Source organism: Bison bison, unplaced genomic scaffold (genome assembly GCF_000754665.1).
Source record: "Bison bison bison isolate TAMUID 2011002044 unplaced genomic scaffold, Bison_UMD1.0 scf7180017864163, whole genome shotgun sequence".
NCBI lineage: Eukaryota > Metazoa > Chordata > Mammalia > Artiodactyla > Bovidae > Bison > Bison bison.
Genome location: NW_011494735.1, coordinates 6,048,948 through 6,075,259, shown reverse-complemented (window position 1 = coordinate 6,075,259; position 26,312 = coordinate 6,048,948). Strand labels below are relative to the sequence as shown.

General features: G+C 34.9%; 1 protein-coding gene across 1 annotated transcript in view; it reads left to right on the top strand.

Annotated features, from left to right (window-relative positions):
- The window catches only part of CAND1 (cullin-associated and neddylation-dissociated 1), a 37,485-nt gene extending 15,502 nt beyond the window's left edge, over window positions 1–21,983 (top strand). Inside the window, exons 3-15 of the mRNA XM_010841570.1 lie at window positions 1,060–1,214; window positions 3,444–3,567; window positions 4,540–4,796; window positions 4,877–4,982; window positions 6,078–6,223; window positions 8,793–9,085; window positions 10,664–10,805; window positions 11,145–12,638; window positions 13,518–13,613; window positions 15,946–16,115; window positions 16,196–16,360; window positions 17,428–17,535; window positions 18,269–21,983. Coding sequence (XP_010839872.1) covers window positions 1,060–1,214; window positions 3,444–3,567; window positions 4,540–4,796; window positions 4,877–4,982; window positions 6,078–6,223; window positions 8,793–9,085; window positions 10,664–10,805; window positions 11,145–12,638; window positions 13,518–13,613; window positions 15,946–16,115; window positions 16,196–16,360; window positions 17,428–17,535; window positions 18,269–18,493 — 3,481 coding nt within the window. The 3' untranslated portion in view covers window positions 18,494–21,983. The remainder of the gene's footprint in view (window positions 1–1,059; window positions 1,215–3,443; window positions 3,568–4,539; window positions 4,797–4,876; window positions 4,983–6,077; window positions 6,224–8,792; window positions 9,086–10,663; window positions 10,806–11,144; window positions 12,639–13,517; window positions 13,614–15,945; window positions 16,116–16,195; window positions 16,361–17,427; window positions 17,536–18,268) is intronic.
- Window positions 21,984–26,312: the final 4,329 nt, after the last annotated feature.

The following is a 26,312-nucleotide window of genomic DNA, read 5'->3' as shown; positions in this document are numbered from 1 at the left end:
TTTTTTACCTTTTTGGGGGCAATATTTTATAGCAACAATTCTGAAAGTTTGAGTTGGGGTCCCTGAAAAGTAACCCTGAAAGTTTAAAACTAATATGAGTAATGACTAAGTCAGGCAATTCTTTTGACTTCTCATCTCTTTAGTGTGTATTGTATTCATTCTAGCATCTGATCCTTCCATTTGAAATGCTCTTTTTTCTAACTATATCCCGTAAATGCAAGTACCTAAAATTTGTCTCTGAAGTGCAGTCTCCTGTCTGTAAATAAATACTAACATTGCATTTAAAAGTTATCTTTTTTTTTCTTTCTGTTGCGCAGAGTAGTGAATGCCTTCAGTTAATTTCTAAAATAGTTATGTGAGTTCCTTACCTCACCAACCAGATGGTAAATTTTTGAAGATCAGGGCCGTACTTTTGTTATTCAGTACAGTCTTGAGTACAGTGGCTCTTCAATGGATAGTCATGCCCCAGGTATCTATGTACTAAATTCTATAGGAAGGACATAGGAGGAGAGCTTGCCTTTATCCTCAACCAGTGGACTTACATGTAGTGCTAAAATAATAGCAGTATGAGATACTAATATGAAAGGCATATTCAAGATGCTTTGGAAGCATGGAGAGGTTCTGACTTGTTTGGTTTCTGCAACTGATTACTTGATGCTTAAAACAAGAAAATAAAAGAAATATAAATTCTTGGGCTTATGAATTGAATGAAGTTGGTGTTAGATGGTAGGAAGACAGGATCACAGTTGGCAAATGTGATATGTTGGATAGAATTTCTATTGCTGGTAAATCATGGGATTCTTGTTAGGAACAGACTCCTAATTAGCTTTTTTATTACATGATATGTATTTGAAGGGTTTGCCAAGGGTGGGGGTCGGGTGAAAGCATCTTGAGTTTCATGATACTATGAAGAAAATAAATGGGAAGAAATTAGAAACTGCCAGAAGCTTATTAACCAAGAATTTTTTATACTCTTATTTGTATACTACTTGTCTCTCTTTCTGTGTTTTTTTTTTTATCTAGGTTAATTTTTTTTTTTTTTTTCTTTTTGTGTTTCAGTCTTGGCCCTTTAGTGAGTAAAGTGAAAGAGTACCAAGTAGAGACAATTGTAGATACCCTCTGCACTAACATGCTTTCTGATAAAGAACAACTTCGAGATATTTCGAGTATTGGCCTCAAAACAGTAATTGGAGAACTTCCTCCAGCTTCCAGTGGTAAGCAAGAGTGTTTTTTCCTTCTGTTTCCCTTTTATAAATGGAAGTGTTTCTCCTTTAATTTTTTTTTCCTCCTGGTCACAGAGAGAGAGAGAGAGAGAGAGATGTATTTACCCCTGAAAGATCTTTGTAAATATCCCTTTGAACAGTGAGGGGAAAAAAGTCTATAGAGTCTTATTTTTGCTTAAAAATAAATTCAGTTATTTTGATTGAATTTAAGTATTTTTGGAATGCCAGTTCTGAAAATTTTTGGTGTTGGAACTTGATTTTATATCATTGCATGTACAGTGACTTGCAGAAAAGAGTCAAACCAGTGTATGCAATGGGAGAAAAGATACCCAAAACCATGAGTTATTTTGATTAGCTTTCCATTTTCAGTATTAATTTTGCTTTGCATTAGAATTTATGGTGTAAAACTTAACACTATTAAGATAGCTATGAAAGATTTCAGTTTACTAGTATCTTTAATTCAGGCTGAGCCTTTTATAACTACTTACAATTTTAAAAAGTTTAAAACAGTTACAGTTAATGAATTTGTCAAGTAATTAGCTTTTGATCTCCAATAGAAATTTTTATGTAAGTTTTAGAATTGGTCTTGACTACTAAGCTATTGGCTTAAATTAACAGTCTAAAGTTACTGTCTCATCTGCAAATGGAGTGCAATTACTCTTTCATGGAAATATGTGTATTGGTAAAAATGTAGTCTTAGTATGTAGTTTTCATTCATTTACTTAATATTTATTAATTACTGTGCTAACTATCATGCTAGATGATGCATGTATACTATTTCACTTTGTCCAAACGTTAATCCTGTGGGAGGTCTTAATACTGTAGATTGTTGATAAGAGAATTGAAATTCAGAGAGATTAGGTCAGTTCATCCAAAGTTTTGATTAGCTTGTTGGGTGAAGAAGATTCATACACATTATTTTCTAACCCAGAGTTGATGGGCTTTTTTTTCCTCACTGTATCATGTCATTGTTACTTTACCCTTACTGAATTAGTTACTTCAAAAACATTTCACCAACTCTTGAGTATGTCATTTATAGTTGTATTCAGTTCAGTTGCTCAGTCAAGTCCGACTCTTTGTGATCTCATGGACTGCAGCATGCCAGGCTTCCTGTCCATCACCAACTCCTGAAGCTTGCTGACTCATGTCCATCGATTTGGTGATGTGCCATCCAACCATCTCATCCTCTGTTGTCGTCCCCTTCTCTTCCTGCCTTCAGTCTTTCCCAGCATCAGGGTCTTTCCAGTGAGTCAGTTCTTTGCATCAGGTGGCCAAAGTACTGGAGTTTCAGCTTCAGCATCAGTCCTTCTAGTGAATATTCAGGACTGATTTCCTTTAAGATTGACTGGTTGGATCTCCTTGCTGTCCAAAGGACTCTCGAGTCTTCTCCAACCCCACAGTTTAAAAGCATCACTTCTTTGGCAGTCAGCTTTCTTCATACTACCAACTCTCACATCCATACATGATCACTGGAAAAACCAAAGATTTGACTAGATGGACCTTTGTTGGCAAAGTAATGTCTCTGCTTTTTAATATGCTGTCTAGGTTAGTCATAACTTCTTCCAGGTTAGTCATAACTTCTTCCAAGGAGCAAGCATCCTTTTATTAGCTATATTGATAGTTTTCCTCATTTTTTCCCCTCATTAAAACATGTTTGTTTTTAGCCGATTTCTGGCTCTAACAGGAATTCTGTTAACCATGCAGATTTTTACTTTCACAGTTTCTTTTTCCTTTTTTTCCTCTCTCTGGTCAGTAACAATATAGATCTACTTTAAAATATTAATAACCTTTTTGATGAGTCTCCTGGAACAACATTTCTACTTAGATTGGAAAGGATCTCATTAGGTTACTACTAAAGATGACTCAAGTAGAGAAAAATGTTATGTGCTTTCCAGTTTAGAGTTGTAAACATTACAGCTGCTAATAGCTCCATAGCCAGCATTCCCACTGGTGCACAGAAATAGTTGTGCAGTATGAGTTTACTGAATCAATATTGTTTTCCCTGTTTCATGCACTCTTCTGCAGTTATCTCTAATTCTTGTTTATGTCTAATAACTTATTTTATTGAAAAACAGCCTATTTTGAAACATTTTTCTGACATGGATCTCTTGAGTCAGTTTTTAAATCAAGTTTAGAATTGCTGAATATTTAATAACTAGAGTGAATTTAAGGTGGAATTCAACATACTCGCCTTGAAGTTATGGTTCCTTTTTCATACAGGGTCTGCATTAGCTGCTAATGTATGTAAAAAGATTACTGGGCGTCTTACCAGTGCAATAGCAAAGCAGGAAGATGTCTCTGTTCAGCTAGAAGCCTTGGATATTATGGCTGATATGTTAAGCAGGTAAACGTGACTGTGGTTTCTATTACTTATATACAGATATTTGCATTTATTAAGAACTCTTTCTGATAAATATAATAAAACTTGGTCAAATTATTCATATTTAAATTGTTTTATAAATGTGTGGTTAGGGGTGAGGGAAGAAAAAAGCTAATTATACTCACGTAATATTACATAGCAAGCATATTTCTTGTAGCTTGAAAAATAATAAAATTTGTAATTTAAATATTTCAGCACAGTTTTTATATTTTGTTTTACCCTTTATTTTCTTGAATATAGTTATCATTTGTGGCTAATTCACTTGAACTTGAAAGTAATCAAGTGCCTTCATATGGTACAAATACACAGTAAAAGTGAAGAGCTATCCTAGCACACAAAAAGCTTATACTTCACTATAGGAGATAAGACAAATGGCTGTAATGTAAGGCAGAGCTGGACTAAATATTAACGCAGAGTATGGTGTATTTTGACATTTAAAATGGAAGGAGCCATGAAAGTTTGTTATGGAAACCACATCTGGATTTAGTTTTGCAAAGTGGTTAGAGCACAGATATATGTGCTTAAGGATAAAATATATCAGAATATATGAGTAGTCTTGAGTTGGGAAACATTATATTCTAGTATTCCAGAGTATAGAATGAATAGAAGGTAGTCGGAGATCATTCTGATTGATTGGAATCTTATTAATTTGATATGTAGTGAAAATTCAGTTAGACCTTTTGTCCTCTGTGTGACTTTATCACTAGCACTGCACCGGACACAGATATTTGACTGCTGTTGAGTCATTGAACTGCACATGTGAAATGATTTGAGAGAGAGGAGTTGAACCAACAAAGTGGGTTGAAACTGAGTGTATAGATTTGTAGAGAAAAGACAATAGGGAGAAGAAGTGATCGAGAGATGGTCAGAAGGCAGAAATTGTAATAGTTCTTGGACATTTTGAATTTATTTGTTTTCTTCTCATTTTGTTTTAAGGCAAGGAGGACTTCTTGTTAATTTCCATCCTTCAATTCTGACCTGTCTGCTCCCCCAGTTGACCAGCCCTAGACTTGCAGTGAGGAAAAGAACCATTATTGCTCTTGGCCATCTGGTTATGAGCTGTGGAAATATAGTTTTTGTCGATCTTATTGAACATCTGTTGTCAGAGTTGTCCAAAAATGATTCCATGTCAACAACAAGAACCTACATACAATGTATTGCTGCTATTAGTAGGCAAGCTGGTCATAGAATAGGTAAGAAATATTTATATAATTAAAAATTTTCTTTAAAACATATTAATGAATATTTATAAGAACCAATATGCTTTTCTTAGGTGAATACCTTGAGAAGATAATTCCTTTGGTGGTAAAATTTTGTAATGTAGATGACGATGAATTAAGAGAGTACTGCATTCAAGCCTTTGAATCATTTGTGAGAAGGCAAGTTTTAAAGATATCTATTTTTCAAATATTTTTTCTTAAGAATAGAATAATAAGATCTAGATTTGGTGGGTGAGGAAAAATGGATTATTTTACTCACAGCTGGATTGAATTTTGGATTTCAGATGTTTTAATTAAGTTTTAAATAATAAGTGATAACAATACAGTATTTGAAGTGAATATCATCTTTATTTTAAAATACAGTCATCACATTTATTTTGAAATGTTTCCTCCTTACTGTTAGAACTTAAAGAACTTGGGAAAAGTATATATAATTGTCTTCCAGTTGTCTTAATGTGGTTTACCAGAACAAATTAATGATCTGGTCAGAAATATATACTAGTGAATTTTGTATCTCTTTAACAATTTTTGAGATCTGTTATATTTGCTAGGGCAGTGATTCTCAGTTTGAAAACCTTGGTTCTAATAATAACTGCATTTATGTGTGAGAAGATCATACTGGCTAAGTAGCGAGATTGTCCCCCCCGTCCCCCCCCCCAACACTCCTGGCTAGAATTGACAGCATTGTAACACAGTGTTTTGTGACTTGACTGTTGGCTGTTTGTAGTAATAGTAAGCAGTTTTCACTCATGGTTTTCGATAAGTAGTTTTATAGTCATATAAAATTGCTAAAAATTGTGGGGTTCATTTCTATACCTTTAATTGAGAAATACTTATTCTTGGGCATTTACTATACGTTCTGTCTTCTGAACATTAAAGTTATAAGACCAAACCTAAATTAATGTACCCTGCCATTTTTACCAGTAATGCTAGTTACTGAAGAATGCATTTATTTGGCCTTTGTGTTATAGCTGTATGTTGAAAAGATAGACTGTGTGCAGATCTCTCTTTGTATGACCCCACACTAACCATGTCATATCATTTATTGTAAAAATCATCCTGACTTCAAAGGTGTTAAGTGGTGGTGGTGGTGGTAGGAGGGAAGAGTTCATCTTAAAATTGATTAAAAAAGAGTAATTTGAAAAGTAAATGTTTTAAAACGTTAAACGGAAGACAATCTGCTAATAAAGTTGACAGATACTGAATCAAGAAAATAAGTACAATTATTCAAGGTAGCTTTTGTTTTTTCTACAGATGTCCTAAGGAAGTGTATCCCCATGTTTCTACCATTATAAATATATGTCTTAAGTATCTTACTTATGATCCTAATTATAATTATGATGATGAAGATGAAGATGAAAATGCCATGGATGCAGATGGTGGTGATGATGACGACCAAGGTATTTCAAATTAAGTAGGATTTGTTATATTTTCATGAAAGAACTAATTATAGATGGAGATGATTCTTGGCCCCAGAATGTACTGTTTGCTTGCTTGCTTATAATAGTGAAAGTGGAAATAACCACAGTATTCAACAAGAGCAAGTTGATTTAATTACGGGGCGTCCAGCTATTGAACTGTATGCAACATTTTCAAAATCATGTTCTAGGTAAACATTTGTTAAAGCGGTTAATAAGTTGAATGAAAAGTAGATAACAAAATTACTCTGTCCCAATTTAATTTTTTTAAATAAGCTAAAAAAAATATTAGTGTTTTTCTCTTGGCAAGCACTTATCAGTGATAACACAGTGTTTTTGTAAGGAGGGAAATGAATAAATTGTACCTATAGATATCTATAACATATTCCTAGCAGTTTGGTTTGTTTTATGCATCCGGGAGTTGGTGTTGGACAGGGAGGCCTGGTGTGCTGCGATTCATGGGGTCGCAAAGAGCCGGACACAACTGAGCGACTGATCTGATCTGATCTGATCTGATGCATAGTTACTTTTAATGAGAAATTTTAAGTATTATTTGAGGCTCTACTTAACTTTCATGATTAATCCAAGTATTTCTGAGGTTCCTGAGATTGATGTCATTGTGCTGAGATTTGTGGTATTTACTGTGGAAAGGAGTAACACATCAAAGGCACAGGGTTGCTCATGTGTAGTTGTCTCTGTTCTATTAAAAGAATCATAATAGCAATGTTTAAATAAGTTATTGGGTTTATGTGTTGGTGGATTTCCTGTTAATTATACTTTTTAAGTTTGATTCTTTGAATGAATTTAGGTAATGCCTTTGCTCTAAAGTCTGTAATTTCATCCATTTGAAAAAAAAAAGATACAAAAACTCTCTCTTAGTCTCATTTTAGACTTTCAACAGATACTGCTCAGTTTCTCTGCACTATAACAGAACTCCTCAAAAGAATAAATGCTCTCCAACTCCTTTTTCCCCCTTTTGTTTTGAATCCAGTTTTGCAGTGATTGCTAGTGACCTCAGATGTTTGACTTAGCTTGTTCCTCAGTTTTCAGCAGCACTTCTTTATTTAACTGCCACGATATCAGATTCTCCTGGTTTTAGTCCTGTCTTTGTGATTACTCCTTCTCTTTCCCTATGCTGATTCCTCTTCATCACCCTGATCACTAAACTGTGGAGTGTTTCTGGGCTTAGTTCTTGACTTCTCTGTTATGTTCTTATAATCTTGTTGATCTCATCTAGTCTTTTGGCTTTAATATCAGTATGCTGAAAACCCAAACTTTATCCCAGATCTTTCCTGTTAATTCTAGGTTCATATATGCAAAACTGTTTAATTGATACACTGCCTAGATGTCCAGAATATCTTCTTCCCAGCCTTCCTCCACTGACTGGTTATTAACCTGTTTCTTCTTTAGACTTCTCCATCTCAGAATAGCACCTCTATTCTTAGTTTCTCAGGCCAAAAACTTTGGGGTTATACCTGATTACTTCTTTTACATACCTCCCTCATCCAGTCTCCCATCTCAGGACTTTCCCATACCGCATACTCCTATTTCCCTTTTTAGCATTCTTTCTTCATTACACTTAATATTTTCTGATACATAATATATTTTTATCATAGTGTTACTGTAACTTATATAACCATAATTTTAGTTATTAGGCTATTTAATTTTTATAACTTTTTCAATAAAGTATATTTCTATAAAGTTATTCCCATAGTTGGGTTGCCATTGGAAATGTTTACATTCTCTAAAAATTTTTACTTACTTGCTTTAAATAGTCTACTTGATAGTGCCCTGTAATTTTTCTTCAAATCAAATGCCTTGATTTAGCAGTATTTGGTATAAGTGAGATGGAGTTGTTAATACTTAAGCTTAGAATATTGTTTTAATGTTTAGCAGGAATTTGGAGAAGCTAGTGCTCTATTCTGTGGACAGAATTTTATTGTTGTAACTGAGAAAGTATAGGTTCTTTAAGCTATATTAAGATAATATTTTAATAAGTTGAGAATATGCATATTTGTTCCTAATAGCCCATCAACAAATTTAATGGAAAGCCATGTAGCCACAAAGAAAGCTAATGTCAGGATTCTTTTTTACCCCTGAAAAATTAGTTTCACAGTGTGATATGCCATTGGTGATCATTATTTTTATGGTTTATCTTATGAACTCCCCAGTTGTTTGGTTTTCCTGTAGTGTCAAGTGAATCTTTTGAATTGAACTTCTATTCATATTATTTAAAAGGCTGGGACATTTATACATATTTGTAATCTGAAGATGTTTAATGTGTTAATAAATGATAGTTAATAAACAGCTCATTATCCATCAACGAGAAAACGTTAAGTTAAAAACACAATCAGATCATTTTTCTTTAGAGGTTTATTTGTAGATTTTTTAAGTAAACTGCTTCTGGTTTATGAACGAGTTCTTTTTAAATCTGTCTCTGGCTGTGTATCTTAAAAGTTGGAAAATTATCTTAGTTATGAGTATCAATTTATTTTCTGTATTAAACTTTTCTTATGATTAATAGTCTGTTAACATTAAAACTTCTCTTTAGGGAGTGATGATGAATACAGTGACGATGATGACATGAGTTGGAAAGTGAGACGTGCAGCTGCTAAGTGCTTGGATGCTGTAGTTAGCACAAGGCATGAAATGCTTCCAGAATTCTACAAGACCGTCTCTCCTGCACTGATATCCAGATTTAAAGAGCGTGAAGAGAATGTAAAAGCAGATGTATTTCATGCATACCTTTCTCTTTTGAAGCAAACTCGTCCTGTGCAAAGTTGGCTGTGTGACCCTGACGCAATGGAACAGGGAGAAACACCTTTGACAATGCTTCAGAGTCAGGTCAGTTTAAAGTGTGGTTTTGAAAGTCCTGCTAGTAAATGTGATGTTTTAAAATGGTGTTTTTGTATGAAAATAGGAGTTCCAGAATAGCTTTAGAGAAACATTTCTGGGATATGTTTGTATAATAGTTTATGGATCCTCATATAACATTACTTATAATTTATTCTGATTGAAGTTTTCTTGATTTTTCTTGGCTGAACAGTATTAGCTTTAAGATTCAATAAAATATCTTTTGTTTTTGATGTATTAATGGAGAAATCTTAGGGCAGTAGAATTGGACTACTTGTGTTCATAGCTTTCTCTTCTAATTTAGAGAAATTAGGACTCTGTGTGTGTTTGTGTATGTGGTCTTGGACAAGTTATTTAAACATTTTATTAAGTCTCAGTTTTCTCATTTGTAATAATGGTTTACTTAAAACTGTCTACCCAAGATGGAAATGATATGCTCTGTTTAAACACACGGTGAAGCCTGCCACACAGGCTTTATATGCCATGTATTATTATTGATATTATTATTGATTTTATATGCCACCTATTATTGATAAAATACATATTTTTTCACTTTAGGACATCTTCTTTAGGATCTAAATATTAGGTCTGTATAGTCCCCATTTACTGAATATTTAGTACACACTAGGCATTTTCCTATCTTATATGTAATCTCTAAAGCATCCCCATGGGGTACATATATGTCCATTTTTATGGATTACAGAAGAGATCTTGAGAGAAACTAAACAACTAAACTAGGACAAGGGATGTACGTGTCATAGCTATCTTGTTTTAAGTAGTAAAAATTTTAATAGATTGTGGTGAACTTAAAAGGTGAACACTGATGATTAATTGTAGAAGAAAAAGAAAGTGTATCCAAGACATAAGTAATTGACTATATGGAAAGCAGATAAAAATCACAAAAAATTATGATGGTGCTATGATGAATTAATTAGATAGGTGTTTTCTTTTGCCTCTAGTTCTCACATCATTGTTCAATATGGTATGTGTCTGTATCCTGCTCTCCTGAAGACTTTTTAGCAAATACCCTATTTAGGTTTCACTAACATTAGAAAGTATAGAAGTGATGTCTTTGACTCCTATTCCTGCTGCTTGTAACTACATTTGAAGTGAGGTTGATTTCATTGTAAGAGCCAACGAAAAGCAAAGACAAAGACCCATTTAATGGTTTCTTTTCTGTAATTTGTCTTTTTTCCTGTAATTGCTTATATGTGCTGTTTAAGTTTATAAATTATGTTCCTAAAGTTTTGGTTGAAAATTATTATTTAGATTTCTATTTAGTCTGGTGCATTTCATAAGTAAAATTAATCAAGGAAGACTATTCTGTTGTTCTGTAGAAAGCTAATGATAGCTTTTCTCTGTTTATCAGTGTCAAGCAAATATAGTTACAAGGGAACATGCATAGTAGATGGCAACAAAGTTTGTATCGAACAAATTGTTAGCAGTTAGCAGAATTAGGAATTTGACCAGAAAAATTCTTCCATTCGTCCGCATCCCTTGTAATTTGTGTTAAGTGAACTGAGGAAGTACCAATAACTGAACCAGCTAATGAGCACTTGATAATTACAGGTTCCAAACATTGTTAAAGCTCTGCACAAACAGATGAAAGAGAAAAGTGTGAAGACCCGACAGTGTTGTTTTAACATGTTAACTGAACTGGTAAATGTATTACCCGGGGCCCTAACACAACACATTCCTGTACTTGTACCAGGTATGCAAGAAATAGTAAATCACTTTTGGGATTTATTAAGACTTAGATAAGCTTAAATAATTGTTTCCTTGAAAAGAATGACTTGTGACAACTTAATTTGTACATGGAACTAACTTTATAGGAACATTGAATATCTAAAGTTAAAAGTAAAAAGTTTAAAACCAAACCCTAAAATATTTTACTTTAATATTTATCACAGCTTGTGGAATTTCTATTACTTTAGAGATAATATAAAGTGGAAGCTTTAGCAGTCTTTTAGGGATTAGTTTTATATTTTTGCTTTCATAAAGTTGTCATGCATAAAAATATTGGATTTTTCTTTTTTGGTTGGGTTTTTAGGAATCATTTTCTCACTGAATGATAAATCAAGCTCATCAAATTTGAAGATTGATGCTTTGTCCTGTCTATATGTAATCCTCTGTAACCACTCTCCTCAAGTCTTCCATCCTCACGTTCAAGCTTTGGTCCCCCCAGTGGTGGCTTGTGTTGGAGACCCATTTTACAAGATTACATCTGAAGCTCTTCTTGTTACTCAACAACTTGTCAAAGTAATTCGTCCTTTAGATCAGCCTTCCTCGTTTGATGCGACTCCTTACATCAAAGATCTATTTACCTGTACCATTAAGAGGTTAAAAGCAGCTGACATTGATCAGGAAGTCAAGGAAAGGGCTATTTCCTGTATGGGACAAATTATTTGCAACCTTGGAGACAATTTGGGCTCTGACTTGCCCAATACACTTCAGATTTTCTTGGAGAGACTGAAGAATGAGATTACACGGTTAACTACAGTGAAGGCTTTGACACTGATTGCTGGGTCCCCTTTGAAGATAGATTTGAGGCCTGTCCTGGGAGAAGGGGTTCCTATCCTTGCCTCGTTTCTCAGGAAAAACCAGAGAGCTTTGAAACTGGGTACCCTTTCTGCTTTAGATATTCTAATTAAAAACTATAGTGACAGCTTGACTGCTGCCATGATTGATGCAGTTCTAGATGAGCTCCCACCTCTTATCAGCGAAAGTGATATGCATGTTTCACAGATGGCTATCAGTTTTCTAACCACACTAGCAAAAGTGTATCCCTCCTCCCTTTCGAAGATAAGTGGATCCATTCTCAATGAACTTATTGGACTTGTTAGATCACCTTTATTGCAAGGGGGAGCACTTAGTGCTATGCTAGACTTTTTCCAAGCTCTGGTTGTTACTGGAACAAATAATCTAGGATATATGGATTTGTTGCGCATGCTCACTGGCCCAGTTTATTCTCAGAGCACAGCTCTTACTCATAAGCAGTCTTATTATTCCATTGCCAAATGTGTAGCTGCTCTTACTCGAGCATGCCCTAAAGAAGGACCAGCTGTAGTAGGTCAGTTTATTCAAGATGTGAAGAACTCAAGGTCTACAGATTCAATTCGTCTCTTAGCTCTACTGTCTCTTGGAGAAGTTGGGCATCATATTGACTTAAGTGGGCAGCTGGAACTAAAGTCTGTCATATTAGAAGCTTTCTCATCTCCTAGTGAAGAAGTCAAATCAGCTGCATCCTATGCATTAGGCAGCATTAGTGTGGGCAACCTTCCTGAATACCTTCCGTTTGTCTTACAAGAAATAACCAGTCAACCCAAAAGGCAGTATCTACTGCTTCATTCCTTGAAGGAAATTATTAGCTCTGCATCAGTGGTGGGCCTTAAACCGTATGTTGAAAACATCTGGGCCTTATTGCTAAAGCACTGTGAGTGTGCAGAAGAAGGAACCAGAAATGTTGTTGCTGAATGTCTAGGCAAACTCACTCTAATTGATCCAGAAACTCTCCTTCCACGGCTTAAGGGGTATTTAATATCAGGTGGGTACCTAGATTTTCTTATTTAAGAAAATTTTTATTTTTAAAATTTTTTGACTGGAGAAAAATGGGTTTACAGTATTGTGTTGATTTCTGCTGTACAACAACATGAATTAGTCATATATATATATACACACACACACATATATATATATATATATCCCCTCCCTGTTGAGCCTCCCTCCCCTACCCTCCCCCCCCAAAATTGTTATTAGTATTTGGTTGCCTGGAAAGATGGCTAATGCTGTATCTTGTTACATGTAGAACTTATGATATGGAGCCATGTTCAAATGACATTTTGTTGTTTAAAAGAATTAAGAGTGTAGTTAGATAATGATTAAATAAATCTGGTGTCATTTCTAGTGTTCAGTATATTTTAATGTTACTCTTTGGTCTTGAATTAATAAAGCCAGAGAACCATGCTTACAGTACTAAAATTGGTGAACTAAGTTCAAATGAAAAATTCTGGGAACAGTTTTCAGATTTACCAGTGTCAACCCTTATTATCCAAGGAGAAGGTAAAAATGGCCATTCATTCTTAGAAATTGCTTCCATTTTTAATGAATTTGATAATCTTATCTGCTGATGTGGTTAAACCAGTTCCCTTTTAGGAGGGGTAGATCCTTCACTCCTGGTTTCTCAGGCTGCCTCCTCCTTGGATGAAATTGTTCCTTTTGAGATCTGGCGAGATTATATTTCACAAAATGAATAAACTTTGCTCCATTGGTATCCTGAGGGAAAGAAGAAATACCCTTCTTGATCAAAGAGAATTTTAAGGAATTACAGACACTGATGTTACTTGAAGTAGTTTGAAAATGATAAAGATGTCCATGGATTTTAGCGGATTTAAATACCGTAGACTTAGAATTTATTTTTAATTAGGTTCATCATATGCCCGAAGCTCAGTGGTTACAGCTGTGAAGTTTACTATTTCTGATCATCCACAACCTATTGATCCACTATTAAAGAACTGCATAGGTAAGTGCAAATGAAGATAAAAATACTGCCTAAATAGTAGTTAATTGTCAAAACCTGAATCATTTCAATAGCTAAATATATCTCCAAGGAACTATTTTAAGGGTCTGGTAATTGTTTCATTAAAAACATAATTTTGCAAATAATTGAAATTAGCTAAATATGCTAGGATGTCTTTAAAGTCGACGACACATTTGATAATAGTGTTTGGGGAATGACCTAAAGTAAACTAATGGGTAAAGGGTAATATTATATGATCTGACAGTCTGAAGTTCTTCCCAGTTGTAAATGAATCTCATTTGAGTTGTGATGGCCGAATTTTCTGTTATTATTTATATCCCTCTAGCTCCCAAGGGGCTCTGTGGAGGCTTCTAAATTTAAGGTGGAAATTTAAGACTAAAAAAGATAATTCTTGAGGTATTTATCCCTGTCAGCCTAAGAGGAGATACACAAGAAAGAAAAAGGTCATCTCTTTATTATTTTTCATGATTTTATAACTTCCTAAGTTGTTTTCATCATCAGTTTCCCTAGAGTCTTTAGTAACTAAACTCTTGGGGTTTTCTTGACAAAAGAATGGGGATATCAGCAGAAAGGATAGAGGGGTATGCATAGAAACTTAACAGCTTCATGCCATTCTGCAGTGGGCCAGAAGGGGCAAAAACAGTCTAAAAGAACTACACAAAGGGATTACTAGCTCAGAGTAGGAGGGACATAGAGGATAAATGGATGACAATGCTGAGACGTAGAGATAATTCATAGGAAGTCTCTGTCAGAAGATTCTTGCCTTTGTCCTCCCCTCTTTTTTCTTTGTTTACTCTCATTTTTGGCATTGTACAAGATACAACAAGGGAAGAGACCTGTGCCAGATCTCTAGAGACATCTTTCTAGGTTGACAACAGTCAGCAAGTGTGCATCACTGGAGTAGTTACTCAGTTAGATGATGATCATTCTGGTTGTTTAAAATTGAAATTCCTAGACCAAGTTGTTGGGGACCACTGATCCTAGATTGTGTCACCGTTTGTCCATAATGATAGCAGTACTTCAGGAGCTTTACTGAAAAGCAGTTTACCATCATAGTAATTCTAGGCAGACAGAGGTGAGGAGCTTTAAATTCTTTTTGAACACAAGCTATCTCTTAACCTTTTTTGTAGTCAGAACTTTCCTGGGTGGTCAGTCTTGAGGTTACCAATCTGTGATGTTTGAAGCATTTTTTCCATCTCCCATTTTAGCAGATTGCTGTTGTGATACATTTAAGTCTTCTGGCACCTTTTCCCCACCATGTATTCTAAAAGATTACTTATCATAGGGTTGAGATTACATATTGATGAATAGCTATGAATGAATACATGTACCAGACACTGTGTTCAGTAATGTACATGCTATTTATTCTGTTCCGTGGCCCTAAAAGTTTATAATTCTCATTTTATTAACTGGGAAACTGAGGCTCTTGCCTATAATAAATTGCTAGAAGTCAGTCTTAGAGTTGACAAGTGAAGCAGTTTGGATCACCATCTGTGTGACTCCAAAGATATTCTTTCCCCCATGTGCAAGAACAGTCAGACTTATATCTGTGTTTAGAGTGGCTGGGCACTTTCTCTAGCTTTTTGTCTTATGTTAGGCTTCAGTTTCCTTCTTTTCTACTCTTAGACCTCTTGTCAATTTATACATTTCTTGTTAAAGATAAAAACAAGTTTTTGGAGGCACATTTCTCTGTCATCTGATAAATTGTTTACTTGTTAACAATATTTTAGCTGTGGCTCTGTCCCCACCCTTGTTTATCTTTTGAACTCAGGTTTTAAGATTTCACCTTTGGAATGTAAACTATAGCATACATATAATGTAAACTTCATATGAGCATAAATTTGACTTTCCCACAGCTGTATCCCCAATGCCTCATGCGATAAATGCTCAACAAGTACTTTTTGAATGAAAAAACTTCCACTTCTGTTGGTGGTTTTTTTAGTGTGAGTACTAATTTTGAACTTTAAGGAGAGTCATTCACATTACTAGTTCTTGTGGTTGCTGACTCCATCACTTCTCTTTGCCACCCACCTTTTTATCAACTATCTATAAAAGTAATTGGGAGCTTTGGGGGCCCTCACTCCTGTGTTTAAAGGTGCTGAGAATAGCTTTATCAGTTAAATACACTCATATTCAGACATGATGGTATAACTGTTGCCAAAAGAAATTATATAGTTCACTTAGTATTTCATCATATTTCATGATCCACGTTGAAGAAATGGCAATAATACCAACACTAGTAAAATAACAGTATAATGCATATTTAATTTTAAACTTGCCATATAACTATATTGCTTCTCTTTGATTTCTTCAGGTGATTTCCTAAAAACATTAGAAGACCCAGATTTAAATGTAAGAAGAGTAGCTTTGGTCACATTCAACTCAGCAGCACATAATAAGCCATCATTAATAAGGGATCTTTTGGATACTGTTCTTCCACATCTTTATAATGAAACAAAAGTTAGAAAGGAGCTTATAAGAGAGGTACGTTAGATTGATTACATTGTTTACCTAAGCTTGTCTTTTACTTTGTAGAATATTTACATATCTTTATATTTCAACAGGTAGAAATGGGTCCATTTAAGCATACAGTTGATGACGGCCTGGATATTAGAAAGGCAGCTTTTGAGTGTATGTACACGCTTCTAGATAGTTGTCTGGACAGACTTGATATCTTTGAATTTCTTAATCATGTTGAAGACGGTTTGAAGGACCATTATGACATTAAGGTGAGATGTTTGTGCCTGTTGATAAAATGTTTTAGAAGAATACTTTTTGCTAGTGACTTTCACCTTTGTAATTTACTCTTGTTATTCAATGAGAACGATTAGTTTACTTGTCATGATTTTAGTGTGTTAGAAACTCTCTAATATGCAAACAAAGTAGCAGTGCAGTGTAATAACATCAGTTGACATATAGGAACATCCAGAGACCTTGTCATTAGCGGAGCAAGTCAGATTCAGAGTGTTGTTAAAGGATGTTATACACAAAGCTATCTGTAGATGCAACCACAGAGAAATTATACCACCTCTTAGGCTTAGAGCATGAACTTTGCTCATAGCTGCTTTTTATCTTCCTATTTAAAATGTGAACTATAAAACGGTGATTTGAAAAATCGTCTACTCAGGGCCTTTGGTCAAGCAGGGCAAAAGTGGTAGTTGAGCAGTAATTCAGCCATACTATCAGAACTCTTTGATGTTTCCATAATGTAATATGGAATAACCTGATTCTCCCAGAATTCAATGAAAAGAGCCCTGAAAGAATAGGATCCTTCTACAATTTATAGTCTTAAGATAAAAGACTATGGGTTATTGGACTTTAATGGATTAATCTGAATAAGCAGGCTTTTGGGGGCTTTTTTTTGTTTGTTCTTTAGAAAAATCTTAGATAGTAGAAACTTGTTATAAAGCTTTTCTTCTAATTATTTTCTCATTCACTGATTTTTTTCCATTTGGTGCACATGAACTTTTTGAAAAACAGTTAGTTTATGACCCTATCCCAATGAGTGAAGTAAAAAAAAAAATTGGAAAGCTCCCCAGCTCTAACTCATGTGCAGTCAAGATTGAGAATCACTTTTCTAGTTCTGTATTTTCGGACCATATGATAGATAACTTTAGTACTTGTAGCTAAAATTTCTTAGATTTGAATTCTGTGTGATTCCAAATGGCAGACTACATAAAAATGAAACTTTGTGGCACAGGCTAGTCATTTTCTTTTAAAAACTTTGTCAGAATTTGGGATTTGTCTTTAGAAAATAAATTCAGAATCTAAATTTTGTCTTTTTTATTCATAATAGATGCTAACATTTTTAATGTTGGTGAGACTCTCTACCCTTTGTCCAAGCGCGGTACTGCAGAGGTTGGACCGACTTGTTGAGCCGTTGCGTGCCACGTGCACAACTAAGGTAATACTGATGATGTTGATTTAGGCCAGACTTGGTATGTTCAGGATTCTCAGTTGATTCTGTACTGTGGTTTTCCAAATTTAACTGTGCTGGCACCCTGGGTAGCAGTTGGCTTCAAAAATTAATGTATTAAATGTGGATGTTTTAGAAAGCTTACCACTGTTAAATGCTATTCTTAAAAGTTTGTTCTAACAGTGTGACACATTTTTAAAGTACTGATATGATTAAAGTGATAGGTCCACAAAAGAGGAGGAAATGTTTAATTCTGTTGGAGGAGGCGAATGGGTGTGGGAGTCATAGAAGGCTTCATATATGCACAAGACAGTATTTAAAATGGACCTTGAAAAAATCAGGATTATTTTTAGGTTCAGAAAGTGAAGCAAGACTTTTCATACAAAAATGATTATATGAATTAAGGCACAGAGATTTCAGTACATGACATGTTTCAAGAATAATGAACAAATATGGTAATATCAAACAGTAGTTTGATGGAGGACAAAGTAGGACTTGCTAAGCAGATCCCACTCTGGTTTTTATAATGGGCTTTGTATAAAATATTCCCTTAAAAGGAGACAGTGATTGCTAAAAAAGTTTCAAAACACCCCTGCTTGAAGAATAATGTGCCTTTTGGATCTATGCAAGAGTAGCTTTGCTTTATTTTTATGTGCTTAGATTTTGTTGGTATAAGAGCTGCCTTTTATAGCATGTAATATAAATTTACTCAATGTTCCAGGTAAAAGCAAACTCAGTAAAGCAGGAGTTTGAAAAGCAAGATGAACTAAAGCGATCTGCCATGAGAGCAGTGGCAGCACTGCTAACCATTCCAGAAGCAGAGAAGAGTCCGCTGATGAGTGAATTCCAGTCACAGATCAGTTCTAACCCTGAGCTGGCAGCCATCTTTGAAAGTATCCAAAAAGATTCATCATCCACTAACTTGGAATCAATGGACACTAGTTAGATATTTGTTCAACCTGGGGACCATTACATTGACCATATGATGCACTGATTTGACAGGTTAATCATAAGACATGAAAAGAGAAGTATTTAAAAGCTTCAAAATGTTCCACTTTTTTTCCCCTTCATGGAGACAGTTTGACTTTCTTCCATTGTTGTTTTTGTAGCATTTATTTCAGAAATATGTATTTCCATAATCCAGAGGTTGTAAAACCACTGATGTTTTAGTGGTTAGAGCAACGTTTAGAATGACAACTAAACGTTAGGATTGATGGAGATAGGGTCCAGTATATTTACCCTGTAATGTTTAGGATTAAAATGTTAAAATTTTTGTGACCATGAATTTCTTTCTTTTATAAATTTTCTCTTATTTAAAAATCAAAAATTCTGCAAGACAAAAACCATGTTTCTTTTTCTTGTGTAACTTTGTTTCAGCAACATAAATTGATTTTTAGCTGGCAGACAAGAATTATCTGTGTAAGACTTGTTACATTTCAGAGGGGTTGGCGGTTTAAGAGAGACAATAGGGTATCATTTTTTAAGTATGGGGATTAACAATATCCCTGTTGCGCACACTAATTTTGCATGAGCAAGTTTGCAAATATGTATTGTCTGTAAAGCAGCATGTGCAGATTATTCATAATACAAAAGTTAAAATAAGTATTATTGTATTAGTGCAATTTTCAGATATTTATTTTTGCACAGAAAACACATATCTGGAGAGAGAGGGGAGTAAATTTTTGAAACTTTGGTTTTCTTAATGCCAGTGTGAATTTGCAGGTGTTTTCAGCAAATCAAGTCCAAATAACAATTTGCCACTTTTTCTATTATAAATTTTCTTAGACATTTAAAATTTGAATATTTAAGTACTCAGTTTTTCTCGGTTACCCATTTGTGTGCGTGTGTTTCCTCTTAGAAATTCTTAGTCAGATTTTTCTTTGATTTCCTTTGGACCTCTACATTCCATATCGAGTGATTCTAATAACTGTGTGCTTGTGAATTTTATTTTTTGGAAACTTCTGAAGCTGGCTATCCCAGGTTTGTTAGCTAATAATAGTATTTTCTTTTAGTTGAGTTAGATTTTTTTCCCTCTTTCTTCTAGAGCTAATTTACATATTGTATTTGGTAAGTGTTGACTACTCCTGATGAAAGGGTCTGTGCTTGGGGGGAAGCAAAGCTTTGCAGTACCTTATATTGTAGTTAAAATTTTATTTAACGTATCCTTCAGTGAGCTCCTTTCACACTGTAGCCTATTCCTTCAAATTTGTGGTGCTCCTGTAACAGTAAGAACTAACTTCTGAAATAAAAGACATCTCCTAATGCTGTGCAAACATAGTTTACATGTATTGAAGGAGGCAGTTGTTAAATTGAGTGACGAGTTTTAAGCATTCACATATTTGAAAACTGCACCCTTTATTTTTGAAACTGTGAATTAGAAATATTTTTCCTGCTGTTTGACTTACCTGCTTTAACATGCAAATATGAGGTGATTTCAATTATAACATACTGTGGTTATTAGACGAACAGCCTAACTTTAGGTATTCAGATGATCGTGCATAAGACTTCATTACCAGTAAGGATTTTGATTAGTATGTGGACATGAAACGTTATATGAAGTTGGTGCTGTTTCAGAGTGTGTGGCAGGTGATAATCATACTATAATTTGCAAAAAACTGTAATAGAAATTTATTTCAAGCTGTTAGTATATTATGTACTATGCATTACCGTGGTACAGATGTTGTGGATATATTTTAAGTATTTGGTTTCACGGTTTCACAATAAATTACAATACTATAGGCTCTAGGACCAAGTAGGAGACTGACATGCATATGTTGTGTGAATGTCTTAGTTAATTGAAGTTAAATCCAAACTCTTTTCACATATTGGATTTCACCTTCAGTTTTTTTAACTTCTAAAATGCTTGTAGTTTTTTGTTTTTTGAGTCTCGCAAAATGGCTAATTTTTTAATATAGCTGAAATTCTATCTTTTAAAGAGGTTCTGCTCTTTTCTAGTAGTCGATATGATTTGTGTTTATATATATGATATATATATATTATAATGTATATATTCACATATATAACAGTCAGTAAAAGAAGAATACTCAAGTTTTAAATGCGGAGTCATACTGATCAGGTTCATCTTTCTGGTGGTGACGTCCTGGTACTGGGACGGAAGGTGTGGGCTTCAGTCACAGTCTGTCACTCACACTGCTCACTGGTCTTCTAATAATTATTAGGAAGTTCTGCTTAGCGGTTCTGCACATGATGGTTCCTCAGGAGAAAAAAACAGCTGTTCACTGATGAGGACATTTAAATTGTTTAGATTTAACCAAGTTCTTTTTAAAGACAGCTCAATATGGGTTGTTTTTAAGTTGTTTGTTACGTTATGAGACTAAGGCAGAAAGGAAATTTGGTATGGCAAAGCCTAACCTAAAAATTTAAAGTCAATAGCACTGCATGATAATTTTTAAAATGTGGTCATATATTAATTAGTGATATCTAAAGCTGCTTAACCATTTGGAATTCCTCACAAATTGGAGTATAGAGACTTCAACAAGTGTTTGATATTTACATAATTTTTATATAACCAGGCCACTTTTTTGTTTTTGCACTTCTGTTGGGTAAATGATAAATAATATGGGCGTATCTAACCGGTTTTAAAGGCATATTCTGATACCTTTTATATCTAACTCAATTTCAGATACATGAATATGATTATATAGATAGGCATGATTGAAGTTTAATGAAATACACAAGATCCTCAGTCAGGAAATTCAGTTAACTAGTTAATAATCCTTTTAAGGTGTATTTAACCACATGACAAAGTAATATAGTAATGCGTGACAGTTTTTTAAAAGTTGAAGTAACATTTTCTGCCGAGGTAAAAACTTCTACCAAAAACTTAAGTTGTAAAAATTAACTGCCAGTCTCTAGATATAGTATACTTAGTAAATATTTTTATATTAAAGAGCTTTAAAATTTCAGGAGATGTTGATTCTAGCTCTTAAATTAAATCCTAATTTTTAAATTACTGCTACTCCAGAGTCACACATGTTTTTGAAATTTTAACTTATCCTTTGTGAAATGGAAAATGGACAGTGGTAATAACAGTTCCATTTTACTATTTGGGAAGAGGATATTCTGGTTTTAATGGATTTTTTTTTCTAGTTAAGTAAAACTCCTGATACCTTTGGCTACAAAATGGAACACATCGGAAATAATCACGTGGCAAGCTTGCAAAAGTTGACCATACGTGGTCATTTTCTTAAGAAATATGCACACTGAAATTACTTCTTTTCCCTTTATAGTACAGTAAGTTGCTGATTTTCCTATTAATACTAGAAAAATAAGATTTTGTGAACACCTGTAATTTAGGCAAGAGTTATCAGCAATATGTTTTTGCTGTTTGTAACTTTCAAAGTTAGCTCTTAATTGAAAATGGAATTTGTTTTTCACAAAAATCAACTTCAATTAAAACTAATGGGAGTATTGCAGATAATTTTACTTTGTTAGACTTTGTAATGTTAATGTGTCAGAATGCTTTTTAGTGGAGGAAGTGTGGATACCCTGACCTCTTTGTATTTTTTAGTTCTGATCTTAAATGATTATTAGTGATTACTTTGGCAAATTGAATTGTTTCACTAAAGTATTAGATGAGAAAAGGCCATCTGAAATTTCTTTCTAAATTAGGATGTGTTGGAATTAGTGTATTTAACCATTATCAGTAACTTAGTGGTTGATGCACATTGATTTTATTCTAGAATGCTCTCTCACAGCGAAATTCTGAAGAATTATATTATGGAACTGGTTAATGTATGATACCATGATGACCTCATGATTTAATAGCCTGTAGTAATGCTGTTACTGTGAAAAGCTTTTTTACTTGTTTCATAGACATTTCACTTTTAATATAAAACCAACTGCTTACTTAGGTCAGGGCAGCTAAATGTGTGTGATGGTATCTTACTATAACCCTAATGCATTGTTGTTAAGAAACCAAATGTGTACTTTGCTTGGAATCCTTACCATCCATGAACTAAACTAGGCATTCCTAAAAGGTCTAGAAATAAACTCCTAGTTTCTTATTCTAGAAATCAGTTTAGACTTCAGTAGAAAAATGCATGTTCTTTTAAGATCAGGATTTCTCAGCCTAGCACTGACATTTTGGACTGAATAATTCTGTGTCATGGGGGCTGCCCTGTGCATTGTAAAATAATAACATCCCTGAGCTCTACCCACTTAGATACCTGTAGTACCATCAACAACCAACCCTCAGTTGTGACAACCAAAATTGTCTGCAGATATTGCCAAATGTCCCCAGGGGAGTAAGGAAAGAGGGGGAGAATGCAAAATTGCCCCAGTTAAGAACCACTATTATAGAGAGCTTTTTCTTGTGAGCTATAACCAACTGAGATTCTGTACGCGCAGAAGTTTTCATTCTTGGTATCAGTTCATCTTCCTAACTAAATTTAAGTACACTGTACTGTTTTTAATTATTTTCTTCTACCAAATTAATTAGAACTATCATGATCTAGTGAAAATGTGTCTATTCTATATTACTACCTCCTCTGATTTAAATGGATGGTCTTTATTAAACCACTTAATATACTGGCTTTTTTTTTTTTTTTTTCCTGGCTGTAAAGTGCTTCCTCAGCTGAAAGAAATAAGAGTATAAAAGGGGCTTCTACTGTACCAGGCGATGTGAGGCAGTGAGTGCTTTGCAGTTGGTATACTATATCAAAGGGCAAGAAGTACACTTTATTTGGGTTCTTAAAAGGTGGAGTTTCAAAATTACTCATTTATATTCTCTTCAAGAGAACAATTTAGTTCAAGAAAGTAAATACAATGAACAAAGACTTGCTTTCCAGTACAGGTTATTTCCTGCTTAGCTGTAATATTTAAAGACATGCCAAATAGTGGTTTTGGGGGAGTATAATTTCAAAATTATATATTTGAACTTTAAAAGTAAACCTGACTAGCACATTTTTGTTATTTTTCTAGGATTAGTTGATGTTTGCAGACAATAAAATACTTGTGAATAAAGACTGGTTGGTGGGAGGCAAGTGGCAGAAAAACTATCACAAATCAGATTGCTTATTCTTTGAAACAAGATCATTGAGTGAGTCAAATTTCTGAACCATTTTAGTCCCTCTTAGCAGAATTGGCATAAACAAAAATAAAAGTTAATTTCCTTTTACATGATGTTTTTTGAAGTATTCATGAGACTGATTGGTCAACAGATTTAGTAAGTTCAGAATGCTCATTTTGGAACCTTGAAAATTCAGTCTTTAAAACCTACATTTAAAAGATATAGAAATTTGTTTCAGCATCAGTTGCATTCGCAGAGGACCATGTATGTACCCAGATGAGATGCCCCACTGCTGGTCTGTATTCCTATAGCCCCTGCTCACAGTGTTCAAGATTTATGTAAAACTTCCTGTCATGCCCTTTTCCCCTCCTTTGCCTTGGTACTAATACTCTTTAGTACTATGTGCTTGCCACTGGAGACAGCACGGGGAAAACACATGTATGTGTATGATTTGTGGCACAGCTTCCTGGTCTGGGGTTGAGGACAAACCCAAGCCAAGGAAGTCATGTACTCCATGTAGTGAGAACAGAATTAGCAAAAGCATAGAGACAAGGGGTTTTAGAAGCTGAATATGGCTGTAGTGTGAAATATGAGTTAGAAGCTAGGATGGGCAGATTTTATAGAGGGCTTTGTAAACATTTTGGATTTAATTTCAGGGGTGAGTTGATGGCAAACCTAGAAATACTTAGGTGCACTTTAGAGAATGGATTGGAAGGAACGTAAGACATTTGTTGATGAATTAAGACATTAATAGAATAAACTGTATGAAAGAGAATGTTGTGCTGAACCAGTATAAATTTGGAGAGGCACTCAGGGTGTTTGAAATAAAATTGACAGGACAACAATTTATTGGTTGCTGGGAATAAGCACAGTTAGTTATATTATGCTGCAATACAAACAGTCCCCAAAATAGGTGGTTTAGAATAGATTATTATTCTGCATAGTATTGTGGATAGCACAGCGTTAGCACCTCACGGGGACCCTGGATAACCAGGCTGCCACTGGGAATGTGAGTTGCTGTGGCAGAGGCAAAGTGAGAAGTGAGTCATTTCTGTCACCTAATGCTTTCCTGTGGGCCAGAAGTCATAAGGTCATATCTAGCAGCTAAATACTTGTTCATGAGGCATTGGTGAGAACAGTCAGCTCTGTTGAGCTGTGGAGGGCCCTCTTGACAGGCAAAATGTGGGAGAAGAGTTAGGTCATGGTAAACAACTCACAATTAGACGTTCCTACCTGTTCTTACAAGTTTTTTTCAATCACCCTGCCACTCAGTTGCTTCTAAGCACTTCCTCCACTCACTGGGTCCTCTCCATCTTTTCCATATCTTCTACAACCATCTTCACACCTTCCAGAGTGACAACTTTTGTTACCGGCTGTGGCTCCCAGGCCCATAGGAAATGGATCATCTACCTCAAGCATTTTTTTTTTTAATCTTCACGTTTCAAGTTGTATACAAAAACAGCAGTCTCCTAAAAGTGCCAGCAATTTTTATGTTTTCTGAAATTATGTAGGTACCATTCAATATTGTTTTTGGTTTTGATCAACCTTTATCTCTGCTACCACTCTGAAGGCTACAAGCTTAGATATTTTCATCCAGAGCTGTTTGAACTTAAACTCTGTCTAACTCTAACTGCAATCTCCTGTTCATCAAGGTCTGCCTTCACTTGCTCTAAATTGACTTTTGACCTCAGAGGCCTGTGATCTATATTTCCCACCATTTTCTGTTTCTTTTAGCCTTTTGTTTACCTACTCAGGATCTCCTGGGTTTTGTAAATGATTTATTCATAAAATTCTTGTCCTTCTGTTGCATCTAGGGATGCCCCCTCTCCCATTCCTTATATCTTTATTACATGTAACCCTGTCTCCATACCCAGTGGATTACCATTAACATCATTTTGTCAATAAAATTAAGGCCATTTTCTAGTCCTTCCAACCTAAGAATCTCATATCCATTCCCATCTTTACGTCCTCATCTCAGAGGTTGAGTTGGTTGTCCTTTGCTCAAGTCCAGCGTTTCTCCCAGAGCCTACCTTCCTCCGGCCTGTCCTAGAAGAAAGAAAGTAAGTGAAAGTCACTCAGTTGTGTCTGACTGTTTGCGACCCCATGGACTATACAGTCCATGAAATTCTCCAGGCTAGAATACTGGAGAGGGTAGCCTTTTCTTTTTCCAGGTGATCTTCCCAACCTGGGGATGAAACCCAGGTCTCCCGCATTGCAGGTGTGTTCTTTGCCAGATGAGCCACAAGGGAAGCCCCCAACCTGTCCCAGGTTTTGGTTAAATCAGTCTCCTCCTCTTCCTTTATCTTCAGTACCACGAACACTAGTTCCATCTGCTGGACCCTCAAAAATACCCTGAAATCTCATTTAAAAAGACTTAAATGTTTTTTTTTATTGTATCTTCTACAAGATACCATCTCTGTAGAGAACTAGATATGCTTTCCTGATTTTTTGTGTTTTCACTTTAATCTGGCTCTCATCCCTCTATAGGTGATCATTACAAACCAATTACAGTGAAGTCTTAAATGCCAGAATGGCCTTCAGTCTTTTTCTTACCTGAACTCGAATTGATACCAGTCTTGTTGATCACTCCCTCCGTGAGACTGACTACCTGTTGCCTTGGCTTCTAGGATGTTACTCTCTTCTGGAGGCTTCCTAATACCTACGAGGCCACCGTATCTTAGTTTTGCTAAAATATTATTCACTAGGCCCTTCAGTTCACGTCTTCTCATTATAT